We start from the raw sequence: 27542 nt of genomic DNA on the forward strand, positions 1-27542 counted from the left end.
GATGTGGGGGGTGTACTGATTACACCTCAGGGAATAGGAAGACCCCCCAATCCTTCCCCTCACCCACTACAAACCTGCCCGCCGTACGGGGATCACCGCTGTCACGTGACTCGGGGGACGCGCCGTCATGTGATCGCTCCGGCCCCGCCCCCTCAGGCTGTGTCCTCTCGCGAGATTTGGAGTCAGGCGGCTCCCAGAACCCGGAAGTGTTGGAGAGAAGAGAAGAGCTGAGGATGGACGGTGAGTACTGGAGGGGGACCTACCGCCCTGTTCTGTGTGACCCCCCCCGTACTACTCACCTGACTGACCCCCTATAGGGGGAGAGGGACTTCATGTCTGTGTGTGCAGCCAATGTGGTCTCCCGAGGTGGGTGGAGTCGCGCTGGGTTACGCCCCCTGTCAGGTCTCTCCCCCCCTGATCTCTTCTCCTTCCCCCCAGTGATCTCTTCTCTCCCCCCTGATCTCTTCTCCTTCCCCCCAGTGATCTCTGCCCCCCCCCCCAGTGATCTCTGCCCCCCCCCCAGTGATCTCTGCCCCCCCCCCAGTGATCTCTGCCCCCCCCCCCCCCAGTGATCTCTGCCCCCCCCCCAGTGATCTCTGCCCCCCCCCCAGTGATCTCTGCCCCCCCCCCAGTGATCTCTGCCCCCCCCCAGTGATCTCTGCCCCCCCCCAGTGATCTCTGCCCCCCCCCCAGTGATCTCTGCCCCCCCCCCCAGTGATCTCTGCCCCCCCCCCCAGTGATCTCTGCCCCCCCCCCAGTGATCTCTGCCCCCCCCAGTGATCTCTGCCCCCCCCCCAGTGATCTCTGCCCCCCCCCCAGTGATCTCTGCCCCCCCCAGTGATCTCTGCCCCCCCCCCAGTGATCTCTGCCCCCCCCAGTGATCTCTGCCCCCCCCCCGTGATCTCTGCCCACCTCAGTGATCTCTGCCCCCCCCAGTGATCTCTGCCTGCCTCCCCACCAGTGATCTTTGCCCCCCAGTGATCCCCACCCCCAAGTGATCTCTGCCCCCCCCCCCAGTGATCAGCAGCCAATCAATTATGTTTTTCTCTCACTGTAACATGATCTTCCAAATAAAATGTTTGTAAACCCCTCCCCCCATACATACACATGTACAAACTTAAATACATGCAATGGGGTGCCTACCTACGCCTAAAAGATCACGGGGGGGGGGGGTGAGAGGAGAGATCACGGGGGGGCAGTGCAGAGATCACCGGGGGGGGGCAGTGCAGAGATCACTGGGGGGGGCAGTGCAGAGATCACAGGGGGAGAGAGAGAGAGAGAGAGAGAGATCACTGGGGGGGCAGGGCAGAGATCACCGGGGGGAGAGAGAGAGAGATCACTGGGGGGGGGGAGAGATCACAGGGGGGCAGGGCAGAGATCACTGGGGGGGGAGATCACAGGGGGGCAGGACAGAGATCATTGGGGGGAGAGAGATATCACTGGTGGGCAGAGATCTGTGGGGGGGGGGGGGGGGGATCAGCGATTTTAAGAGGGTCTGCAATATTGTGGCAGACAAATTGGACACTACCTGACACTTTTTTTTTATACTTTTTTGGGGAGGCAGTGACACTAATACACTGATCAGTGCTAAAAATATGCACTGTCACTGTACTAATGACACTGGCTGCGAAGGGGTTAACATCAGGTGTGAGCAAAGGGTTAAGTATGTCCCTAGGGAGTGTTGTTTAGCTGTGTGGGGGGGTGGACTCGCTGGATCTGTGTTTTCTGCAGGTTTTTAGCAGGAACAGAAGATCGCTGCGTTCTTCCCTTGTCAGAATGGAGATCTGCCTTGTTTACATAGATCCCTGTTCTGCCTCTCCGGACCCGCTGATTGGCTCCCCCTCTGGCCAATGGATCGCTTTTCAGATGAGCTACAAGCACTACCACATGTGTGAATGAGCCCTGAGGGCGAGTCCAAACCCACCCATACCGCCGGTACCACCCGGTGCCGGAATCTCCTATTTCCTGCAGAGTGCCCCTCCTCCCATATTGGGGGATCTTTCCCCAGAATAAAACTTGTTACAATGTTGTATCATTTCTTATTCTCTGATTTGCTGTATATAGGGAGGTGTCGGCTGTATTTGCAGAGTAGAGATGTCATTGTGTCAGATCGGCTCTGCGGTCTTGTGACTGCGGTGAGTAAGTCGGGTGACGTGATCGGCGTGATCGGAGTTCCGGGTGTGTCCGTGGACCGGGAACGGCAGGGCAGGTTTTCTGCGGAGACATCACCATATCAGCAGAGTGCGGTATTTATAGGACCGGCCCGTCGGCTTCTATCCCACAAGGACTATAAATAGAGCCGTGACTCAGAAAACCTGCAAGAAGCACGGGGGAGGGGGGGCAGTTCTGACACCTTCCTAAACTTCTACCTGCAAGACTTCCTCCAGCCTCACCCCTCCCTGTTCCGGGTCAGTGACTCCAATGTATGGAAATATGTGGCCCAGCAGGACCGCCAGGCAAGGCAGCCGCCATGTTTTCCTCCATCTTCCCCGTAGTGAACCAGTTGTCTCTCCAAGAAAAACTCTGAGCAACTTTAAAGCAGATCTCCGATTTTTATTTTTGTTTTGTTTTTTCAGACCCCCATCCCCCCCCCCCCCCCCCACCTCAGGTGTCGGCAACTTTTTTCCACTTAAGGGTCGGATTCAATGTATGTGAATATATCGGGGGCTGCATTCACCTGCTATTAAATGAAGGGGCTATAAAAATAACCAAAGGTCAGACTTCAAGCAAAGAAACAATAAAGAAGTAACAAAAATATTTATTGAAAACAATGAAAAGTCATATGAGAATTACACTTTACAGATGTGCCATTATGAGTGCTGTCTGTTTTCAATTACAATAAATTGAGTTAAGATTACAACGCCCCCGCAACTCTGGCCCCCTTTACATTACACAGCCCCCTGCACCTCTGGCCCCCTTTTACGGTACACAGCCCCCGCAACTCTGGCCCCCTTTTACGGTACACAGCCCCCGCAACTCTGGACCCCTTTACGTTACAAAGCCCCCTGCACCTCTGGACCCCTTTACGTTACAAAGCCCCCTGCACCTCTGGACCCCTTTACGTTACAAAGCCACCTTCACCTCTGGACCCTTTTTACGTTACACAGCCCCCTGCACCTCTGGACCCCTTTTACATTACACAGCCCCCTTCACCTCTGGACCCCTTTACGTTACAAAGCCACCTTCACCTCTGGACCCCTTTGCGTTACAAAGCCCCCTTCACCTCTAGACCCCTTTACATTACACAGCCCCCTTCACCTCTGGACCCCTTTACGTTACAAAGCCCCCTTCACCTCTGGACCCCTTTACGTTACAAAGCCCCCTTCACCTCTGGACCCCTTTACGTTACAAAGCCCCCTTCACCTCTGGACCCCTTTACGTTACAAAGCCCCCTTCACCTCTGGACCCCTTTACGTTACAAAGCCCCCTTCACCTCTGGACCCCTTTACGTTACAAAGCCCCCTTCACCTCTGGACCCCTTTACGTTACAAAGCCCCCTTCACCTCTGGACCCCTTTACGTTACAAAGCCCCCTTCACCTCTGGACCCCTTTACGTTACAAAGCCCCCTTCACCTCTGGACCCCTTTACGTTACAAAGCCCCCTTCACCTCTGGACCCCTTTACGTTACAAAGCCCCCTTCACCTCTGGACCCCTTTACGTTACAAAGCCCCCTTCACCTCTGGACCCCTTTTACATTACACAGCCCCCTGCACCTCTGGACCCCTTTTACGTTACAAAGCCCCCTTCACCTCTGGACCCCTTTACGTTACAAAGCCCCCTTCACCTCTGGACCCCTTTACGTTACAAATCCCCCTTCACCTCTGGACCCCTTTACGTTACAAAGCCCCCTTCACCTCTGGACCCCTTTACGTTAAAAATCCCCCTTCACCTCTGGACTCCTTTACGTTAAAAATCCCCCTTCACCTCTGGACCCCTTTACGTTACAAAGCCCCCTTCACCTCTGGACCCCTTTACGTTACAAAGCCCCCTTCACCTCTGGACCCCTTTACGTTACAAAGCCCCCTTCACCTCTGGACCCCTTTACGTTACAAAGCCCCCTTCACCTCTGGACCCCTTTACGTTACAAAGCCCCCTTCACCTCTGGACCTCTTTACGTTACAAAGCCCCCTTCACCTCTGGACCCCTTTACGTTAAAAAGCCCCCTTCACCTCTGGACTCCTTTACGTTACACAGCCCCCTGCACCTCTGCATATTACACAGCTGCCCCCCCCCCCCCCAGCTGTGTAAGCATGGAGGCATTGGGTGCTTTTTTTTTTTTTGCTTTCACAAGGAATGTAAACATCCGTGTGACAGGTACCTTTTATGGAGGGATCTGAGGATCTATAACACCCCAAATCCCTCCACCAAGTTTGGCCGTTCTGAATGATGACGTTTCTCTTCAATTTGGCGGCTTTAAGTCGTCTGTGAAGGCGCGTTATGACATCACTTACCAAATTACCAAATCCAAGACCCGATCCAAGCCGAGTTCCAGCTTCCTTCAGGTCTCCGGCCAACTGGCGGATGTGCCGGCTGGTCGCTCGGGCCTCCCGGTGGGGTGAGAGAGCCCCGGGGCGAGCTGCGGGAGGGAGGGAACGTCCACTTCCGCTGCTTGGATAACGGCTAAGCATCTTCTTAGCTGCATTGGTTACCCCAAGAAAGCCGACCACCGGCTCTAAATAAAAACAACGGTAGCTGCCGGCGTATCCCCGGTACAAACCCTTCAAGCTGAGGCCGCATATTTGCATACGGTTGGCGTGAATGTCTGCAGGCCGGGTGCTTTGGGTTCTCCACGTGCGCCGAGCGCGGCCAGCAGGCTGTAGGATGCCTACCCCTGACCTACCTTGTTACAGGTTTCAGATACTTCCCCCCCCCCCCCCCACCCCCCAATGGCCCCAGCGGTCTCCTACACAATCTTTAGAGAATTCTGCCCCCGCTCAGTCCCGTCGTGCCAAATGGGAAATCGAAATAGCCGGGTGGAAAAAGGTCATCCAAAAAGTCTGTAAAAGTGGCGGGGGGGGGGGGAATCGATCTATTTTTCTCATGTAGTCCAGAGAAAACATCTTTAGGTGTGTGGCCCACATTGGACCGGCATTGGATGGCGGAAGGAGGAATTTTGATACATGAGGTTTGTTGCAGAGCCGTGTAAGATCTGGAGTCACCGTCATTGGAGATATATCACTAACGTGGTGTTTTTTCTTTTTTTTACAGACACATTATTTCAGCTAAAGGTGAGTAAAAAATATAATTTTATACATTTCAGACTCAGAAATGTGTGGTCTCAGTGTTTGCATCAATTAAAGGAAAAACTGAACAAATTTGCACTGGTGCCAACAAATCATTACCAATAAGCAGCCCTCACTATACTCCAATACAGAGCATAACAAAAGTCAAAAACAAAAAATGCAAAAAAAAAAAATAATATATATATAATATTGTAAATTAGTGCAATCAATGGCAGATTAGGTAACGGAAATGACATTCCGTCAGCTGCGCACCCGTTCCTCCGCTACCAGGTCTTCTCATCTGACAGAACACCTGCAGTCAGAAGGCAGCAGCGGACATCTTGCTACACCCAGCTACTGCTTGAATTTCACAGCAATTGTAGCAATAAAGCGAGCGTATATAAATATAGCATGTTGAGAGCTGTGACGCTGTTTGGATGGTTAACCACTTCAGCCCTGGACGGTTTTACCCCCCCCCGTTCCTGACCAGGTCGTTTTTTAGCGATACGGCATTGCGTCATTTTAACTGACAATTGCGCGGTCGTGGCGCTGTACACAAACAAAATGAACGTCCTTTATTTTTTTTTACCCTCAAATAGAGATTTCTTTTGGTGGTATTTTGATCACCTCTGCGGTTTTTATTTTTTTGCAATATAAACAAAAAAAAGACCAACAAATTTAAAAAAAAAAACAAACGATTTTTTACTATAATACCGTATATACTCGAGTATAAGCCGAGATTTTCAGCCTCTTTTTTGAGGCTGAAAGTGCCCCCCTCGGCTTATACTCGAGTCATCGCTGTCTGCCTGCTCGATCAGCGTGTCGAGCAGACAGACAGTGGCCATTCTATAATTCAAAAGCCGCGCCTCCGGCTCCGCCTTCGCCTGTGATAGGCGGAACACTGAATTTCCCAGCAGCCTGTGTTCCGCCTATCACGGACATCGTCTCATCCTCGTACTACGGACGAGGATGAAAGGATGGCCGTGATAGGCGGAACACAGACTGCTGGGAAATTGTGTTCCGCCTATCACAGACAGGGAGGCGCGGCATTTGAACAGGGAATGGGCGCCGACGAAGAGCGGTGATCCTGGGACGGGACCGGACGGAGGCTCGGCTCGGCTCGGGACGGGACGGGACCGGACGGAGTCTCGGGACGGGACGGGACCGGACGGAGGCTCGGGACGGGACGGGACCGGACGGAGGCTCGGCTCGGGACGGGACGGGACCGGACGGAGGCTCGGGACCGGACGGAGGCTGGGGACACAGGTAGGCTGGACACACAAGGCCACACACACACACACACACACACACACACACACACACAGGGATGGATGGATGGATGGACACACACACAGGGATGGATGGATGGATGGACACACACACACACAGGGATGGATGGATGGATGGATGGACACACACACAGGGATGGATGGATGGACACACACACACACACAGGGATGGATGGATGGATGGACACACACACAGGGATGGATGGATGGATGGACACACACACACACAGGGATGGATGGACACACACACACACACACACAGGGATGGATGGATGGACACACACACAGGGATGGACAGGCATATCTCACCCTCGGCTTATACACGAGTCAATAGGTTTCCCAGTTTTTTGGGGGTAAATTGGGGGCCTCGGCTTATACTCGGGTCGGCCTATACTCGAGTATATACGGTAACCCCTTGCCGCCGAGCGTACGCAGATGTGCGGCCTCGGCTTTCAGGGGTTCTACCGGGGTGATGCTCGCAGCTGCAGGCATCATCCCTGTACCGTTTTTTTTAAAGCCGGCGATAGGCTGTCCAGCGATAACAACCGATGCGGCTAAAAGCTGCTCGGCTGTTATACCGGGGGAGCGGGAGGGGACGCCCACCCCCTGCCGCCTCCCGCCGCTCTTCCCGGGGCTCCCGTTTTACCGGGAGCACCGATCAACAATCCGCCGCCTCTGGTGGCTAGGGACAGACCGGAATGAAGCTGTAAGCGGCTTCATTCCAGCCTCCTGATTGTGAATACAGAAGCGGCGTCATGACATCACTTCCCGCTTACTCAGCTGCCAATGGCGCCGGTTTAAAAAAAAAAAAAAAATTATATATATATATTATTCAGAATCGCCAAAAAACGGCAATCTGAATACTTTGTTGTGCAAAGGAGGGATTGCACTGTCATTCGTCGGAGCCGCAATGACATCACTCCTGCGCATGCGCACGGGAGCCGCCACTCGCTCAGTGCGCCTGTGTGCCGATGTATACGGCCCATGCTTCCTACGGCACAACACTGAACTCTGCTAATCACTCAGCTTCCTCCTACACACCGTGTGACCTCACATACAGTCTAAACTTGGCCATTACTGCAGTCATCAGCTGAAGCTGATCAGTCTCACAAAGGGAAACATTAGACAATCGGCACAAGTAAATACTATGAAATAAAACAAGTCAGCTATGAACAGGGAAGCAGGGTTGCCATAGAAACGTTGGATTGAGAAGGAGGCTTGGTTAACAGTACAGGAAGTGCTCAATGTAAGGGCGGAAATACACTCCACTGTGGATTCAGAAAACAATACTTAAGATGGCGCTGCCTAACCCCTGGAAACAAGTTTTTTTTTTTTTTGTTTTTTTTTTAAAGTTTCTGTAAACAGTAAGTAATATGCGATTTGGGCTGATTACAGTGGCTATAGTCTGATAATGACTTATTATAATGGACTAAATGAAAAGAAGCATCAGAGTGAGAGAGTTTACTTCCTCTTTAAAATGGAACTATGCTTTACAGCCAAGGAAGCCGCCATCTTGGCCTCTGTTAGACCTGCAGTTGCCATGGTGCCGCACATGTGATCGGCTATGGCCCCCCCCCCCGCCATGCAACGGCTTGACATTTCAGTCTCTGTTTTTTGCTATCGATCATCTATATACGGCTTTATTGAGGACAAATATATTACAGAGAAGTTGCATAGTAGTTCTGTTTGCATTGATTGGATCCCCGCGGTGTCGGCGTGCGTTCCCCTTTAACCTGCACTTGTTTTCAGTTCACAGCCAAGCAGCTGGAGAAACTCGCCAAGAAAGCGGAGAAGGATTCCAACACCGAGAACGCCAAAGTGAAAAAGGTGATAATGATAATAATTGCGTGAAAAGTTGCAGCTTCCTCGTGTGTATTGATGTCTGCGTCCTCCAAAGCCTCCGGTCGTTTTCTCACGGGGGGGGGGGGGGTAAAATGCATCAGGGAGATTTTTTTTCAGATATGGCGGTAATGCACTAGGCGTTTCCACCCCCACCACCCCCAATCTGGGGAGGACTGCAGCGGGCGAAGCATTACAGTGACCCCATTGGATTTAGTGCTGTGGTGGTGTGTCGTCTATGGCGGGAAGCCCTCTTAAAGTGGAACTCCACTCTCCCTAACAACATTGATTATTTTTAATCCTCGTGCTGCTAATATTAGTAAATGGATAGGAAAGTCGATCATATTTACTTCTTTGTTTAATTTATTTATTTTTAGTTAATTTTTTACACTGCTTCAGCTACTACCTGGTTTCCTGCTTAGGCTAATGGTGTCATACATCCCAGGAGTCTTTAGTGGGGGGGGGGGGGGGTTCTCAGCTAATCGCACCTTTCTTCATGCATGCCTGAGCTAAGGACAGATGGATTACAGGAATTTATCGAAATGCTACATGAATCCTTTGCCCTTACTCAAGTTGGTCATGGCCCAAAAATGTAGGGGGGGGGGGTTTAAAATTATTTCTCAACAAAATAAAGCATGCAGACATGGAGATGTGGCAGTTTTCTTTGAATGTTAAAATGAATTGTAGTGTTTTTGGTTTGTGGTGCTCAGAAGATGCCGTGAAGAATTTGTCCATCCTGTGTGTGTGTGTGTGTGCGTGTGTGTGTGTGCGTGTGCGTGTGTGTGGGGGTGTGTGTGTGTGTGTGTGCGTGTGTGTGGGGGTGTGTGTGGGGGTGTGTGTGGGGGTGTGTGTGGGGGTGTGTGTGTGTGTGGGTGGGTGGGTGGGTGGGTGGGGGGGTGGGGTGGGGTGTATGGATGGATGTACCCGGACCTGTTCCTGAACATTGTTTTCTGTTTCTCCCTCAGGCTCTGCAGCAGAAGAATGTGGAGGTTGCTCGGGTCTACGCTGAGAATGCCATCCGCAAGAAGAACGAGGGGCTGAACTGGCTGCGGATGGCCTCCAGGGTGGACGCAGTGGCCTCTAAAGTGCAGACAGCAGTCACTATGAAAGGGGTATGTGAGAAATGGCTTGCAGACATGTGTACAGCCCTGGCCAAAAGTTTTCCGAGTGACACAAATTATTAATTTTCACAAAGTCTGCTGCCTCCGTGTCCTTAGATCGTTTTGTCAGATGTTACTATGGGATCCTGAAGTATAATTAGAAGCATTTCATAAGTGTCAGAGTCTTTTATTGATAATGACATGAATTTTATCAAGAGTCAATATTTGCAGTGGTGACCCTTCTTTTTCCAAGACTGCTGCAATTCCCCCCGGCATGTTGTCACTCAACTTCTGGGTCACACCCCGACTGATGGGCACCCCCCCCCCCCCATTCTTGCATAATCAATGCTTGGAGTTTGTTAGAATTTTTTATTTTTTTTTGTTCACCCGCCTCTTGGGAATTGACCACAAGTTCTCAATGGGATTAAGGTCTGGGGAGTTTCCTGGCCATGGACCCCAAATTTCCATGTTTTTGTTCCCCAAGCCATTTAGTTATGACTTTGGCCTTATGGTAAGGTCCTCCATCATGCTGGAAAAGGCATTGTTCCTCACCAAACTCTTCTTGGATGGTTGGTGGGAGAAGTTTCTCTCGGAGGATGTTTTTGTAGCATTCTTTATTCATGGCAAAATTGTGAGTGAGCCCCCCACTCCCTTGGATGAGAATCACCCCCCCCCCACACACACACATGAATGGTCTCGGGATGCATGACACAGGACTGATGGTCACCCTTTCTTTTCCGGATTGGCCAAACAATGGGAAAGGGAATTCCTCAGAGAAAATGACTTTCCATAGTCCTCAGCATCCAATCCCTGTACCTTCTGCAGAATATCAGTCTGTCCTGATGTTATTCCCGGAGAGAAGTGGCTTCTTTGCTGCCCTTATTGACACCAAACCATCCTCCAAAAGTCTTCTCCTCACTGTGTGTGCCGATGTCCTCGCACCTGCCTGCTGCCATTCCTGACCAAGCTCTGCACTGGTGGTGCCCCCATCCCCCACCCCCTCCCCTCTGCACTGGTGGTGCCCCCATCCCCCACCCCCTCCCCTCTGCACTGGTGGTGCCCCCATCCCACATCTGAACCAACTGTAGGAGACGGTCCTGGCCCTTGCCGGACTTTCTTGGGCGCCCCTGAAGCCTTCTTCACAAATGCAACAGAAATGCTTTTTATGGGATTAAGTTCATTTTCATGGCAAAGAGAGACTTTGCAATTAATTGCAATTCTGGAGTATATGCAAATTGCCATCCTAAAAAAACTGAAGCAGCAGACTTTGTGACAATTAAATTGTGTCATTCTCAAAGCTTTTGGCCACAGCTGCATATAATGTATAACAGAACTAAATTAATTTTACAAATTTATACTGCTGCAGCATATGTCCATACAATCCAGCCAACCCGCACCCCTGCTGAACGTTCAGATTGTATGGGGGGGGGGGGGTACAGTGGCTAAAAAATGACGTGAGAACCATATACATTAAATACTGAATAAATTATAGTGTGATTGGGTTTCCAGGATGCCTGAACATTGTCTGTGCATATAATTATTGGATGGGGGAGGTGCAGTTCATGTGCAATGGGTATTGGGACAAAGCAATCTTTAGATGAAAGATATACGGAAAAAAAGGAATCAATTACAGGCATTGAAGGAGATATTTGTAAAAAAAAAAAAAATAGAAATAAATCAATATAGATAGATATATCTATCTATATCTCTATCTATCATGCTTCATTACTAGAGATGCACTGACATTTTGGCCACCGAAACATATCGTCCGAAAATGGTGTTGTCAGCAGTGTGTATGGGGATGTAATGATCGGGGTGTATGGGGGATGTAATGATCGGGGTGTACGGGGGATGTAATGATCGGGGTGTACGGGGGATGTAATGATCGGGGTGTATGGGGATGTAATGATCGGGGTGTATGAGGATGTAATGATCGGGGTGTATGAGGATGTAATGATCGGGGTGTATGAGGATGTAATGATCGGGGTGTATGGGGGATGTAATGATCGGGGTGTACGGGGGATGTAATGATCGGGGTGTATGGGGATGTAATGATCGGGGTGTATGAGGATGTAATGATCGGGGTGTATGAGGATGTAATGATCGGGGTGTATGAGGATGTAATGATCGGGGTGTATGGGGGATGTAATGATCGGGGTGTACGGGGATGTAATGGTCGGGGTGTACGGGGATGTAATGATCGGGGTGTATGGGGGATCTATTGATCGGGGTGTACGGGGATCTATTGATCGGGGTGTATGGGGATGTAATGATCGGGGTGTATGAGGATCTAATGATCGGGGTGTATGGGGCTCTATTGATCGGGGTGTATGGGGGATGTAATGATCGGGGTGTATGGGGCTCTATTGATCGGGGTGTATGGGGATGTAATGATCGGGGTGTATGGGGGATCTATTGATCGGGGTGTATGGGGATGTAATGATCGGGGTGTATGGGGGATGTAATGATCGGGGTGTACGGGGATGTAATGATCGGGGTGTACGGGGATGTAATGATCGGGGTGTACGGGGATGTAATGATCGGGGTGTACAGGGATGTAATGGTCGGGGCGTACGGGGATGTAATGATCGGGGTGTATGGGGGATGTAATGATCGGGGTGTACGGGGATCTATTGATCGGGGTGTATGGGGATGTAATGATCGGGGTGTATGGGGATGTAATGATCGGGGTGTATGGGGATCTATTGATCGGGGTGTATGGAGGATGTAATGATCGGGGTGTATGAGGATGTAATGATCGGGGTGTATGGAGGATGTAATGATCGGGGTGTACGGGGGATGTAATGATCGGGGTGTACGGGGGATGTAATGATCGGGGTGTACGGGGGATGTAATGATTGGGGTGTATGGGGGATGTAATGATCGGGGTGTATGGGGATGTAATGATCGGGGTGTAAGGGGGATGTAATGATCGGGGTGTATGGGGGATGTAATGATCGGGGTGTATGGGGGATGTAATGATCGGGGTGTACGGGGGATGTAATGATCGGGGTGTACGGGGGATGTAATGATTGGGGTGTATGGGGGATGTAATGATCGGGGTGTATGGGGATGTAATGATCGGGGTGTAAGGGGGATGTAATGATCGGGGTGTATGGGGGATGTAATGATCGGGGTGTATGGGGGATGTAATGATCGGGGTGTACGGGGGATGTAATGATCGGGGTGTATGGGGGATGTAATGATCGGGGTGTATGGGGGATGTAATGATCGGGGTGTATGGGGGATGTAATGATCGGGGTGTATGGGGGATGTAATGATCGGGGTGTATGGGGGATGTAATGATCGGGGTGTACGGGGGATGTAATGATCGGGGTGTATGGGGGATGTAGACAAATTGATTATTAATAATTCACACTTTACAGAGGTAAATTGATGAAAAAAATAATAATCCAAGCAGCGCTTCTATCAGTTCTGTGTCATCAACACAATAACTTTTTCTATATTATAACATAACATGTGAATAACCAGAATAATTTGATCGGTAAGATTAATCAATCAGACTCCAGTAATCAGTCCAACAATTCCAGTGCTCTGAATGCAACAAAAGATTAAGGAAGTGAATAAGTCCAAAGCAAAGGGGGCCGTAGTGAGTGACTCCAGTGAGAAATGGTAGAAAACTAGGTGCACTTCACACTAATTCCTCCACACGGTGCTCCACACTCCCACAGGGGGTTAAACTCACCAGAAATTCCTCAAGAAAGAACCTTATCAGCACAATCACTTCAGATTATATATTATATAATATAATATATATAATATAATTTCTGGTGAGTTTAACCCCCTGTGGGAGTGTGGAGCACCGTGTGGAGGAATTAGTGTGAAGTGCACCTAGTTTTCTACCATTTCTCACTGGAGTCACTCACTACGGCCCCCTTTGCTTTGGACTTATTCACTTCCTTAATCTTTTGTTGCATTCAGAGCACTGGAATTGTTGGACTGATTACTGGAGTCTGATTGATTAATCTTACCGATCAAATTATTCTGGTTATTCACATGTTATGTTATAATATAGAAAAAGTTATTGTGTTGATGACACAGAACTGATAGAAGCGCTGCTTGGATTATTATTTTTTTCATCAATTTACCTCTGTAAAGTGTGAATTATTAATAATCAATTTGTCTATGTTTATGTATATATATTTAAGTAGCTGCTGTCTCAGGTGTAAACCTGTTTATATGTCTATTATTATTTTTTTCTTTTTACATTGAGCTTTTAAACCATTTAGCGCCGAGGTGAGAGAAATAGTGGGAGCGCGCTTGTCCTTTTTTTTCTCTCTTATTGTTTAAATGTATGGGGGATGTAATGATCGGGGTGTATGGGGGATGTAATGATCGGGGTGTATGGGGGATGTAATGATCGGGGTGTATGGGGATCTATTGATCGGGGTGTATGGGGGATGTAATGATCGGGGTGTATGGGGGATGTAATGATCGGGGTGTATGGGGGATGTAATGATCGGGGTGTATGGGGGATGTAATGATCGGGGTGTATGGGGGATGTAATGATCGGGGTGTACGGGGGATCTATTGATCGGGGTGTATGGGGATCTACTACCCCGTGTTCTGTGAATGTCCATGCACTGTGTCGGTTGTATTTTGTGAGTTCCCATTTTTATATAAAAATTTCTTCTTCTTTGGATGTGATTCGTGTTCTATAAAAGGACGTGCTCTCTTCCTCCTCTTCTCTATCAGGTGACGAAGAACATGGCCCAGGTGACGAAGTCTCTGGACAAAGCTCTGAACTCGATGGATCTGCAGAAGGTCTCGGCGGTGATGGACAAGTTTGAGCAGCAGGTTCAGAATCTGGATGTACACACATCGGTGAGTGAAGGGATCTTCTCCATCCATTATACTTTTCACATTTGTCAGACTTCTGTGCTAAATCCCATCGTTGTAGTGATTAGAGATGTCACACCTGCAGTGATGACTGCAATGGCACTCAGGAAGGCGGGTGGTTCCTTCAGGGGTGTAAGAAGGTGAAAGATTCCTGTCTTTAGGATGGAACATGTAACATGCTCCCAATGCTGCAGCTGCTGCCAGCTCCCCCTCCCTGTGACAGCAGTATAGGGAGCATATCCCCGTATTGGCTGTCGCTTTTTAAAATCGGCGCAGCGTGCAAGACTCCGCCAAAAAGGCTGCATCATTCATTCACATCACTTTGGGTTTAAATAAACTACAAGCCACCGACATCCTTTTGTGGCTGTGGGCTTGTAGTTCTCAATGAATTACCACGGCGCTGTGGAGTGCTGTGATAGTTCATTGAGTCTTCCTGACGGTGCATCTGCTTCCCTGTATGGGATATACGGGATGTACGGGCGAGCAGATACGGTGACAGATCTGCTGATCGCTGGTGCAATGCATTACAGGCTCCGGTAATAAAAGAATAATGCAATCTTTGTACCTGCAACAAAAAAATGTGCATTTATTTTTATTTCTTTTTTTAAAAGTTAACTTTTCCTTTAAGATCCTTCATCTCACAGTTACTATAATGCAAGTGTGGATACACACTATATTACCACTATATTACCAAAAGTATTGGGACACCTGCCTTTACACACACATGAACTTTAATGACATCCCAGTCTTAGTCCGGAGGGATCAATATTGAGTTGGCCATTTGCAGCTATAACAGCTTTACCTCTTCTACTGTCCAACCTCCATCAGCTCTCTCTCTCTCGCCAGCCGCCAGCGGAGCTCCCTCTCTCTCGTCAGCCGCCAAAGTCTCCCTCTCCCGCTCCCTCTCACTCCAGCCTCCAGCGGCTCCCTCCCTCTCTCTCTCTGTCTCTGTCTCTCTGTCTCTCTGTCTCTCTGTCTCTCTGTCTCTCTCTCTCTCTCTCTCTCTCTCTCTCCAGCCTCCAGCGGCTCCCTCTCGCTCGCTCGCTCTCTCTCGCTCGCTCTCTCTCGCTCTCTCTCGCTCTCTCTCGCTCTCTCTCGCTCTCTCTCGCTCTCTCTCGCTCTCTCTCGCTCTCTCTCGCTCTCTCTCGCTCTCTCTCGCTCTCTCTCTCTCGCTCTCTCTCTCTCGCTCTCTCTCGCTCTCTCTCTCTCGCTCTCTCTCTCTCGCTCTCTCTCTCTCGCTCTCTCTCTCTCGCTCTCTCTCTCTCTCTCTCCAGCCTCCAGCGGCTCCCTCTCTCTCTCCAGCCTCCAGCGGCTCCCTCTTTCTCTCTCTCCAGCGGCTCCCTCTTTCTCTCTCTCCAGCGGCTCCCTCTTTCTCTCTCTCCAGCGGCTCCCTCTTTCTCTCTCTCTCCAGCGGCTCCCTCTTTCTCTCTCTCTCCAGCGGCTCCCTCTCTCTCTCCAGCCTCCAGCGGCTCCCTCTCTCTCACCAGCCTCCAGCCACTGTCTCGGGTCCTTATTGGATAGATTGACAGTAGCAGGAGCCATTGGCTCCCGCTGCTGTGAATCAAATCCAGTGACACGGAGGCCGGGGCCAAGTCCTGCTGTCTGTGTCAATGGATGCAGCAGCAAGACACGGGAGCACACCCGCACGGGTGCCCCCATAGAATGTGGCTCTCTGTGGGGGCACTCGATGAAGAGGAGGAGGAGGAGCCCGGCAACCCCAAAAGAGGAGGATCGGGGCCACTCTGTGCAAAACCCTTTCACAGAGGAGGTAAGTATCACATGTTTTTTTTTTTTTTTAACTAACCTTTACAACCACTTTAATGTCCCTGTGGCTTTCTCCCCTCCCCTGAGAGTGTGGGCTAGGTGGCTTCTGATTGGTTAGATTCCCTGTAGTCTGTACTGTCAGCACTAGAAAGAGATGTCTCAAACCACTGGAGGAAGCCATGGGAGAAGCCACAGATATCCGCAGTCACTCGGGAGCCAGAGCTGGTGGAAGCTGTCATGCAGAGCGCCTCGGGTGCGGGAAACCATGTGCGTTTTGGACAGGATTAGCACCACATTCCTGTTCAAATGGCAACAAATTCTTTGCAGTGCGACTTTCACCCATTCATTTTGTGTTGCCACAGCGTTTTGGTATCGGGAGCATTTTGACAAGTACTGGTACCAGTATCGGTGCATCCCTACTGAGCATCCTAATAATATATATAAAAAAAACGCTATTTGCCATAATGTAGATGCAGACTGATATGCTGCTATGCCTCTATCTGTCCACCTGGTGGCAGTCTTTCCCAGTCTAGTAAACGTCTAAACCACAGCTTGGTTTCATAACATCCCACCGGTAAGAACTCAGACGTGTGACATTGGAACATGCAAGATTGCTGAAGTACATTTATAATGGGTGTGATTCATATGAAAAAGTGAAAGTCCCTCCAAAAAAAAATGATCTGAAATGTTTTTCCTGTGGTTTGATGTAAACACAAAACTGCAGACAGGAAGACAGGATGATGACCCAAATTGGGGCGTTATGTCGTCAGTTAACAGACTTTCATGGCCGGATCTCAACAACAAACCACAAACCTGAGTGGGATGTAGAGACCGTAAATGCCAAAAGACAGAATTTACAATGCCCCCCCCCATGTCTGTAGTCCCATTTTATTGTAATGCAGCCCATAGAATATGCAATTTATTTATTTTTTCCTTCCACAATAGGTGGAAGAAAAGAAAATCGTTCGTCTTTTTTTTTCCCCCGTCAACACAGTCAACGTTGATGGGGGAATCCCTCCCACAGTGCTATTGTCAGTGAGGAACCTTCTCAGCCGGCAAAACACAGAGATCACTGCTGGCACCTATAGCCACTGGCAGCGATGGCATGAAAAAAAATCTGACAAGCTGATGGTATTGAAGTTGATCCACTTCAGTACAACCAGCCTGCCCCTAGATGGATCAGATATCAGCCGGTCCCTGCTGCACTGCCTGAGATTCGATCTATCTAAGGCCCTTCCTCTTCTCCTCCACCTCCTGAGATCTTCCAGTCAGTTAGCATCAATGCAGCCTGATCTGCGCCCATCTCCCCCATCAATGCAGCCTGATCTGCGCCCATCTCCCCCATCAATGCAGCCTGATCTGCGCCCCATCTCCCCCATCAGTGCAGCCTGATCTGCGGCCCATCTCCCCCATCAGTGCAGCCTGATCTGCGGCCCCATCTCCCCCATCAGTGCAGCCTGATCTGCGGCCCCATCTCCCCCATCAGTGCAGCCTGATCTGCGGCCCCATCTCCCCCATCAGTGCAGCCTGATCTGCGCCCCATCTCCCCCATCAGTGCAGCCTGATCTGCGCCCCATCTCCCCCATCAGTGCAGCCTGATCTGCGCCCATCTCTCACACAGCCGTCATCTGTTTACTCGGCTCTCAGTCAGCAGTCACATACACAGTCCTGCCTCCGCCATCGGCATTGGATCAGCTCCTGTGACAGAACACTGGTCCAATGCGGAGGTGGGACTGTGGGACTGTGATGTGCGAGCCGAGTGGAGAGGGGACGACAGCTCTGTGAATTCCAGCTGCACTCGTCCCCCTCTTTCCCCTCTGAGGTACGCTGTCGGCGTATAACATGCACCCGCGATTGGTCAGGGGAAAAAAGTGCGTGTTATACACCGATAAATACGGTATATTGCGCCATCAATTTACGCAGTGCTTTACATATACATTGTACAGTTCCATCGGTCCCCGCCCTCAAGGAGCTTACAGTCTAAGATCCCCAACTCACATCCATACATACACATACTGAGGCAAATTTAGACAGAAGCCAAGTAACCTCCCAGCATGTCTTTTGGAGTGTGGGAGGAAACCGGAGTCCCCGGAGGAAACCCGCACAGGGAGAACATGCAAACTCCAGTAGTGCTGTGGTTGGGATTTCAACCAGCAATCCTTGTGCTGCCCATTACATCACTGTGCTGCGTTGCAATTTTCCATACATCAGAGTGAGGTCACCCACCTTCCTCCTGGACTGGTGGCTTTTTGTGTGTATTTCGGGGTTGGAGTACAGGTGGACACACCTGGAGCAGTGTATTTGCTGTGTTGGACTGATTTGTTCAAAATAAAGAATTAAATTCACACCAAAAATGCGCGCTTTATTGTGCACATAATGCCTTTTACGTTGGTTTTTACATGCGTTGCAGTGCATTCTCCAAACGCGTTGCAGTGCTTTTTTTATTGGGGCGGAGTGTTGTGCCTCAGTGCAGCACAGCAAAACACGCTGCTCCGCGCAGCAACGCTCGTATATCAACTGTGCTGCTCTACCAGAAATATACTGACATACGATATGAGATAAAGAAGAATAAACATAACAAAAAGGGATTCCCAAAGTCCAAATGTTCATAAAGGTACTTCTGTCAGAGAAATCTGAAGAGTGATCTAGTATATCCCTCACCAAATGCTCTTCCACCACCGTACAGAGACAACCAAAGGCTGACCACAGAGATAAAAAAAAAAAAAAAAAAACAAGCACGTGTTGCATGACAAAACACGTTGGGTGGAGCAACATGCCGTGATGTCACTGCATTCCTGGAACCGTCCCAGAAAAACATCCAGCGACATGAGATTGTATTATAGACAGCACTCTCATTTTATACTCGTGTAAATGCATTTTAGCAAATTTTAATAAAAGAAGGTTTGGTGGGTATCACACTTTTGGCTGCTTTTCTTATCTAACATGTATTTATGGAGAGAGATGGAGGCCTTGATGACAATCGCGGCAATTGCATTGTGTATTATGTAACTTTCCTATAATCACTGGGGGTTATTTACAAAAGGCAAACCCACTTTGCACTACAAGTGTAAAGTGCACTTGGAAGTTCAGTCGCTGTAGATCTGAGGGGAACATGCAAGGAAAATATAAAAAACAGCATTTTAGCTTCCACATGATTGGATGATAAAATCAGCAGAGCTTCCCCCTCATTTCAGATTTTCCCCCTTACATTTACAGTGACTGCACTTCCAAGTGCACTTTCAGTGCAATTTCAAGTGCGCTTTACACTTGTAGTGCAAAGTGGATTTGCCTTTCGTAAATAACCCCCAGTGATTATAGGAAAGTTACATAATACACAATGCAATTGCAGCGATTTGTCGAGGCCTCCATCTCTCTCCGCGCATACATGTTCGATAAGAAAAGGAACCAAAAGTGTGAAACCCAACAAACCTTATTTTTTTAATTAAAATTTGCTAAAATGCATTTACACGAGTATAAAATGAGAGTGCTGTCTATAATACAATCTCATGTCGCTGGATGTTTTTCTGGGACGGTTCCAGGAATGCAGTGACATCACGGCATGTTGCTCCACCCAACGTGTTTCGTCATGCAACATGTGTTTGTTTTTATGGGGTATTTTTTTTCGGTGTGTTTTTATTTTTTTTATTTTTGGAACAAACCAGCACTGCCTTATGAACTAGGACAGTGATGGAGAACCTCGGCACCCCAGATGTTTTGGAGCTACATTTCCCATGATGCTCCACTACACTGCAGAGTGCCTGAGCATCATGGGAAATGTAGTTCCAAAACATCTGGGGTGCCGAGGTTCCCCATCACTGCACTAGGACATGATGCGGATCGCCTTGCTCTTGCATTGGTGCTGCGGTAGGCACCTCATTGAAATGGTTTTCACCAGCCTAAAAGTGAACCTGTTTGTTTGTTAATTGTTAGTGTAATTGTAGACACTTTATACAGAATTACAATGTGTAGAATATTTTTATTTCTGTCTGTTTTTGCGTCTCCTGCCCTAACTGAGGGCAAATCTTTAATGCAAGGAAATTGGAGGTTCTAGAATTGAACCAAACAGGAAAAGTATTTCTTTGTGTCCCTTCTAGAGAGATGACATGATTTGTGCTCCACTATATAAAACCATCTAGGAGTCCTGGTGGAATAATGGATCTCGGTCTCCAGGCACTGGATCTCTCACAGCTTTTTGTTCCTCTTCTCAGGTGATGGAGGACTCCATGAGCTCCGCCATGACACTCACCACCCCGCAGGAACAGGTAGACAGTCTTATCCTGCAGATTGCGGAGGAGAATGGGCTGGAGGTGATGGATCAGCTGAACCAGCTCCCGCAAGGAGCGTCATCGGTAGGAGAGAGCTCCACCCGCACTCCGGAGGACCAGCTGTCTCGCAGGTGAGGAACTATACCGCCGTTTACAGCGAAGCTCTGTCTATGGCTGTGCGGCTTTTTATGGCCTGTTTTCTGTCTGCTTTCTTTGTATGACATTTTGCCATTTTTTAAAGAGGAGTTCCCTTTAAAAAAATAAAAAATATATGAAAAGTCAGCCGCTACAAATACTGCAGCTGCTGGCTTTTAATAATCGGACACTTGCCTGTCCCAGGGTCCAGCGATGCGGGGGGATCGAAGCCCGGCTTGTCTCCCCCTCTGCTCACCGGCATTCTAACTGTGGGCACCCAGCCAGGCACCCATTGAGTATGCGCAAGTGGCGCCGTGATTGGCCGTGCAGTCATCTGGGACCTGTCGCGTTTCTCAGATGACTGACAGGAGGGAGGGGGCGGAGCTGAGCCCTTCCTGCGCCGAGGGGAAGTGACGCCAGGAGCCCAGGCACTGAAGGAGGCAGATTACGAGGGACCCCCTAGCAACAACCATTTAGAGGCGAGTTAAAATAAAAATAAAAAATTCCAAATATTTGTTTGTTTTTTAGGAATTTTGATGAATTTTTATTTTTTTCTGTGCAACCCCACTTTAAGTTCTGTCTGTGGTGTTGTGCACAGCAATGTACCCTCTATGTTATGGGTGTGCCGGGTACAAAGCAAGGCACCTAAACCACAAAGGTGTGAACTAGGGTTTCACTGGTATCTGTGTCGATAGCGAATATTTTCACGAGTACTTGTGGAAATGCTCAGATACACAAAATTGATACCTTTGCGGTGCGATTTAAGCCAATACAAAATGAACGGGCTCAGATCACAATGCAAAGAATCACATGCGATTTGAACAGGAATGCGGTGCGATTCCTGTCCACATCACATTCGGTTTTCCCCCCACTGCTCCTGCGAAACCCAAGCTCAGCTCCCATCAGCCAGTAATTGCCTCTATCTATCCCTGCAGTGTACAGCCCCTGGGTGTGGTCATCTAAATTAGATCCGTCTCCCAATGTGCTCTAGGACCCTCCCCCCTCCCTTTCTCATTCTGTATGAGAGGGGTGATGACATGCAGTGAGGTGTCACCGGGTGAGTGTGTCAGAATGAATGAACAGGAAGGGTTATGCAAAGCTTTCTGCCCTGGTTGGGGGTCTTTGGTGGCATATCAGGGGTTTACACAGACCCCAGATGTGTCATTTTTGAGACAGAGAAAGTGATTGAGGACATAGTCCTCATTCTCTATCTCTGCAGCCGGAGCTGTACAGCATGAATGAACGGGAAGAGCTCTGCACAGAGCTTTCTGCTCATTCACAAACTGAAGTATAATAAACACTGTTAACTATGCTTCAGTTATGAATGCAGCGAGTGATCGGTACCAATCACTCACTGTGTTCATTCAGAAAAGGAAGCGGCCAGTAAATTACATATTTACAGGCCCCTTCCCCCCGCTCTTCATCCTGAAACAATCCCCCGCAGCAGCCATCAGGAGAGGAGAAGAAGCCGGTATTTTAATAATTTCTCTTTTAGGATTAAAAAAGTATTCTGAAGCGCTGCAAGGGGAAGGCGGTGGACCATGGGAGCACATAGGGGGGCCCATGCAGCAGAAGGAAGAAGAACCTGGACAGTAGGGGTGGCGAGGACAGCATTTATTGTATTTTCCTCCTGCAGCAACTGAATGCCGGCAGGAGGGAGAGGAGAAGAAGCCTTTACTGGAACGGTCTCCTGTATTTCCCTATTGAAGCAGCTGAATCCTGGCAGGAGGGAGAGGAGGAGAAGCCTTTACTAGACTCATCCTCCTGTTTTTATCACCTACATCAGCTGATGGTGGGAGGGAGGAGGAGAATCCTTTACTGGACTGATCTCCTGTATTTTCCCCTTGCAGCGGCTGAATCCTTGAAGAGGAGGAGGAGGAGAAGTCTTTACTGGAACCGATCCCCTGTATTTTCCTCCTGCAACAGCTGAATGCTGGTGGAAGGGAGAGGAGGAGAAGCTGGCTTTCAGCTTTTGCAGGAGGAAAATACAGGGGATCGGTTCCAGTAAAGACTTCTCCTCCCTCCCTCCCTCCCTCCCTCCCTCCCTCCCTCCCTCCCAGGATTCAACCGCTGCAAGAGAAAAATCCAGGAGATCGGTTCCAGTAAAGACTTCTCCTCCTCTCTCTTGCTGGCACTCAGCTTCTGCAGGAGTAAAATACAAGGGATAAGTCTAGTAAAGGCTTTTTCTTCTCCTCCCACTATTAGCTGCTGCAGGAGCAAAATACAGGGGATCGGACCAGTAAAGGCTTCTCCTCCTCTCTCTTGCTGGCACTCGGCTTCTGCAGGAGGAAAATACAGGAGATTGGTTCTAGTAAAGACTTCTCCTCCTCTCTCTTGCTGGCACTCGGCTTCTGCAGGAGTAAAATACAAGGGATCAGTCTAGTAAAGGCTTTTTCTTCTCCTCCCACTATTAGCTGCTACAGGAGCAAAATACAGGGGATCAGACCAGTAAAGGCTTCTTCCCCTCTCCCTCCCGCCATCAGCTGCTGCAGTAGGAAAATACAGGAGATCGGTTCCAGTAAAGACTTCTCCTCCTCTCTCTTGCTGGCACTCAGCTTCTGCAGGAGGAAAATACAAGGGATCGGTTCCAGTAAAGGCTTCTCCTTCTCCCCCCCACTAACAGCTGCTGCATGAGGAAAATACAGGGGATCAGACCAGTTAAGGCTTCTCCTTCTCCCTCCCTCCATCAGCTGCTGCAGGAGGAAAATACAGGAGATTCTTTCCAGGAAATGGCACCCCCGCTCCTGTCCAGGCTCCGGGCGGGGGAGGGGGGGGGGGTCGGAAGGGACGCGGTCTACCTGTCACCTGCCTGTGATTGTCATGATATAAAATCTACTATATACTTGTGTTTCTTGTGTACATTCAGGCTTTAGTAGGTCAGACATGAGATTTCACAATTCCCGGCTCCATGGTCCATCACTAACTTTGATCCTTTCTGTCTTTCAGACTGGCGGCACTGAGGAATTGACGTCCTGCTTCTTCTTCTTCTGCGCCCCCCCTCTCTCCTGGGCTGGAACGTTCTGGAGTTTTGGGGTACACTGGGGTCACTTTATCACGCTGTGGCCTTCACCGATCATTCTGGGGTGGGGGGGGGACACACGGGGGGGGGGCCTGGGCTATACTGCTGCTTCTCTCCAGTTTCTCTGTTCTTCCAGATCTTGAAGCTGGTCTCCGGTTTTATTGATGTCTTGGCGCATGATCTAAAGCCTCGGCATTACCTAATGGTCCCCTCTAATGATATGCAGATCCCCCGATCCCGACTCCCCCTTTCCTTCCTCCCAAAACAAAGACGACACTATTCTCTATATGCCTTTCTGCTGGAACTACCCAGAATGCATCTGGCAGCAGACAAGAGCGTTCCAGCATACATAACATTAATGAGATTGCACTGTCTGTGGTCCTATCAGACTGAAGTCCGACTTTATCATTTAAAGTGAAAGTTCACCCAAAGCGAATGTTTAAGTTTTGAGCAGATGCAGGCAGTTTGAATCCTCAATGGCTTATTGGCTTATCCAGAATTCCGCACCGTCTTGGCCCCACCCACCTGCTGCCGCTGATGATCACGTGTTTTTTTTTTTTTTTTTTTTTTTTTATTTGTCATCCTGAAGAGTGCAGCAGGGGGACTGAGACTTCTATGGTTGTCATGGGGGACGGCGAAATTATATCACAGAATTTAAGCCTGGATTGTGGCTTCAGTCTGCAAGTATCCGACCTATCATTGTCTCGAATATTGGTGATGGGCGGAGTTAACCTCTCATGTCGGTGTAAATTGAATTGCTGCGTTGCCACAAGATTTGTCTTCTATGTTTACTTTCTGTTTTTAGGGTTCATTCACACCACATCCTCATTTTTTTTATTCCACCCCAACACACATATACAGTACCCTGTAGGACCCCAATATGTGCAGGTGCCCTTTGTATTTATTTTACTGCGTTAAAAAAAAAAAAAAAAAAAAAAGTCACATGACTGATATATAATATAATATCACAATTCTTTTTATTATATATATATTATATGTAATAAAAAAAAAATTGGATTTTTGTTTTGGATAAAGTGGCTGTAAACCTTCCCTATCCCCAGTGAAGGGACTTGTCCTCAGGTGATACACAGAGATGAAACAAAGCCTGTCCATTGGCCGCCCCCTCTTCTCTACATCCATTCAAAGCACTAAATTTAGAATGTTTGTCTGAGAGTTCAGAAAAAAAAAAGGGGGGGCAGAGACCTGAAGTCACGCTTACTCTGCAGAGCTCAGTAAGAGCTGATTGGAGGGAAGGGACACCCCTACACCGCCTCCCCTTTCACACAGCTCACAGGAACAAAGCTGAGGCTGTCAATCCACTGGAGCCCCCCCCTCCCCTGTCACCTTTTTATCTCTTGGTGTCAGGAAATGTTGTCTCTAAAGTGACTCCTGCAGATAGCAGAGGAAGGAGGCAGCGGGCAGAAATTACACTTAATGCTCTGGATTTCGGACAAGTACACACTATAGAGCAGTGATGGGGAACCTTGGCACCCCAGATGTTTTGGAACTACATTTCCCATGATGCTCAGGCACTCTGCAGTGCAGTGGAGCATCATGGGAAATGTAGTTCCAAAACATCTGGGGTGCCAAGGTTCACTGTTACTGCTACAGAGGGATATGCTTTTTTTCAGATTTCATGTCTGAGGTTTACAACCACTTTAAAACAAGTAGACTGAGCACTCTGCTAGTGCAGTTGCTCCAAAGCTTAGCAGATAAAGGGGAAGCTCTGCTGACTTCCATCATGCAATCATGTGCAAGCACTTTTTTTTTTTTTTTTTGCTTGCATTTGATTGGGTATTCTTTGTGAAGCTTCCTTCTCCTTATCTACTAAACTGTGGAACAACTGCACTTGCAGATTGCGCCGTCTATTTGCCCTTAGTAAATCCACCCCATTGCCCCACTTCTTCAGTGCAAATCGGCTGCCTAATGCTTGGAGCGTCAAGGTTCAAGCGCATGGATTGTGGTGTAACTGGACCCTTGGTGCCTCCTAAATCCTCGGTCTGCCGGGATTCCTAAACTTCTAATGCCTGTTGTACCTTCTTCATCTTCACCGCGCCTTTCAGAATGAAGACCTATAGATCCTCCTATTGGTCAGTCTTCTCTCTGTCTCTGTCTCTGTGTCTCTCTCTCCCCCCTCCCTCCTAACCATACCTTGTAAAATGAAAGGGAAAAGCTGATTGGTTGCTCGGGGCACTACAGACAGTTCATTGAGCTTCTCCAGCATTGCCATGTGTACTGTTCAGCAGTTCCCTAGACGACAGAGGAGTTCATTGTGGGGTAAATGGGGCTCTTCATGTACAATTTCTAGTACTTTTATGGGGCAAGGGAAACCCTCCCTGTAAAATATCACCTCTCGCCTCACCTGCAAGGAGGGGCTGCTCCATCTGACCGACACCATGGGATTAGCATCGTTTTATGCAGATGTGTGTTCCTTTTTAATATGTATATTTACATATTACTACCCTGATCTGTCCTAATATCGGCCTCCTCTCACCCCTGCACAGCAACCATTGCACTGTGAGGGAGGGGGCAGTACTAGGAGGCAATCAGGTGTTGCATGGATATGTACTGAAGGGGGGCGCGCAGACAGGAGGAGAGTGCGGAGTCAGCAGAGTTGATGACAGAAATCCTCCCAGGATTTGACTGACAGCAGTAGGAGCCTATGGCTGCCAATGCTCTTGGCGTCTCCTGTGAGACTGGGAAGTGGAGGAGCGGTGCTGCAGACTGGACCAGTGACAGGAGCCAAGTAAGTGTTTAGGGATTTGGGGGGGGGGGGGGGGGCTCATTAGTGAGGTGTTTTTTTTTTTTTTTAATGCAGGGAATGCAGTTAGACTTTAGAACCATTTTAATTTGGATTGGCACAACCAGTGCTCTTAGGCAGCACACCATACCGCAGTGCATTGCACAGATGGGAACCATAGTGATATCAGGTATTCCATCCACAAAAGGGGTTGTAAACCCTCGAGGTTTGCATTCTATGCATTAAGGTGAAAAAAACCTTCTGTGCTGCAGCAGCCCCCCAGAGCCCCCCTTTTCCTTACCTGAGCCCGATCGTTCCAGCGACAAGCCGAGCAGCTCCAGCCACTGTCCCTCTCCTCACTGGACAGATTGATAGCAGCAGGAGCCATTGTCTCCCGCTGCTATCAATCAAATCGAGTCCTGCTGTCTGTGTCAATGGATGCAGCAGCAGGACTCAGGAGCAAGCCCCATAGAAAATGTCTCTCCGAGGGGGTACCCAATGAAGAGAAGGAGCCAGGAGTGCCGCCGGGGGGGGGGCGGAAATGGAGGATTGGGGCCGCTCTGTGCAAAAACCTTACAGAGGCCAGGTAAGTATGACATGTTTGTTCGTTAAAAAAAAAAGCCTTTACAAACACGTTAAGACGTGCTGCCAGCTTGTTCAAAGTAAATATTGCTGCCTTAATGTACGAAAACGCATTGTGTAAACGCACGTGTGTTCTGGCAAGGTGTAGTGTGAATGGGGCCCGCAGCTGATTGATGGAATGCTGTACTTGCGGTACGATTTGTCTTCTTTCTGCTTCCACCTCTCCCAGCCAATGGGATTCCAATGCTTTGCTTTGGTGTGTCTGGTAACCCGCTGCCAGGCGGCGGCAGACTTGCTGTATTCGCACCGGCGAGGCCTTCAGGAATGTGATGACGGAAACAAGTCAGCCAAATGTTATCGGCTGAGCCGAGGCTTTCGCAGAAGTCTGGCCAAAAAAATGTTAAATAGCGTTGGGGGGGGGGGGGGGGGGGTTACAACAGGTTTACATGACTTCTTCTATTGCGGAGATTTCCCTTCATTGTTACTGAGACAGGAAGTGAGAGAATACCCCCCCCCCCCCCAACGGGGGCTTTAAAGAAGCAAAAAAACTACAATGTGTCCCGGAGTCCCAAAAAAGTGTGTATATAAATGATGTAATATATGATTGGTTTGATCAATGAAATACCGTTTTTCGGTGGACTGGCCCTTACAATGCCCAGGTTTCCATGGAGACGGTATTACCGGCTATTATTTCCGCCCCGCCCCCCCCCCACCCCCTGTGATGTG

General features: G+C 49.1%; 2 protein-coding genes across 3 annotated transcripts in view; one reads left to right on the forward strand and one right to left on the reverse strand.

The window, feature by feature from the left end:
- Positions 1–322, reverse strand: part of CDK10 (cyclin dependent kinase 10) — a 32293-nt gene extending 31971 nt beyond the window's left edge. The window contains exon 1 of one of the 2 annotated variants that reach the window (XM_077450943.1): positions 300–322. The gene's annotated coding sequence lies outside the window, so the exon portion shown is untranslated. Of the gene's footprint in view, positions 1–74; positions 204–299 lie in introns of those variants that run through there. The other variant, XM_077450926.1, reaches the window with a different exon arrangement.
- On the forward strand, positions 154–27378 carry CHMP1A (charged multivesicular body protein 1A). Its single transcript, XM_077450964.1, has 7 exons — positions 154–240; positions 5210–5229; positions 8262–8339; positions 9317–9463; positions 14168–14296; positions 20284–20471; positions 23422–27378. The coding sequence occupies exons 1-7, from the start codon at positions 234–236 to the stop codon at positions 23441–23443; spliced, it is 591 nt and encodes a 196-aa protein (XP_077307090.1). The 5' UTR covers positions 154–233; the 3' UTR covers positions 23444–27378.
- Positions 27379–27542: the final 164 nt, after the last annotated feature.

This window comes from Lithobates pipiens, unplaced genomic scaffold, assembly GCF_037356315.1.
Source record: "Lithobates pipiens isolate NorthernLeopardFrog02 unplaced genomic scaffold, aLitPip1_a1.2 Scaffold_10, whole genome shotgun sequence".
Taxonomy (NCBI): domain Eukaryota; kingdom Metazoa; phylum Chordata; class Amphibia; order Anura; family Ranidae; genus Lithobates; species Lithobates pipiens.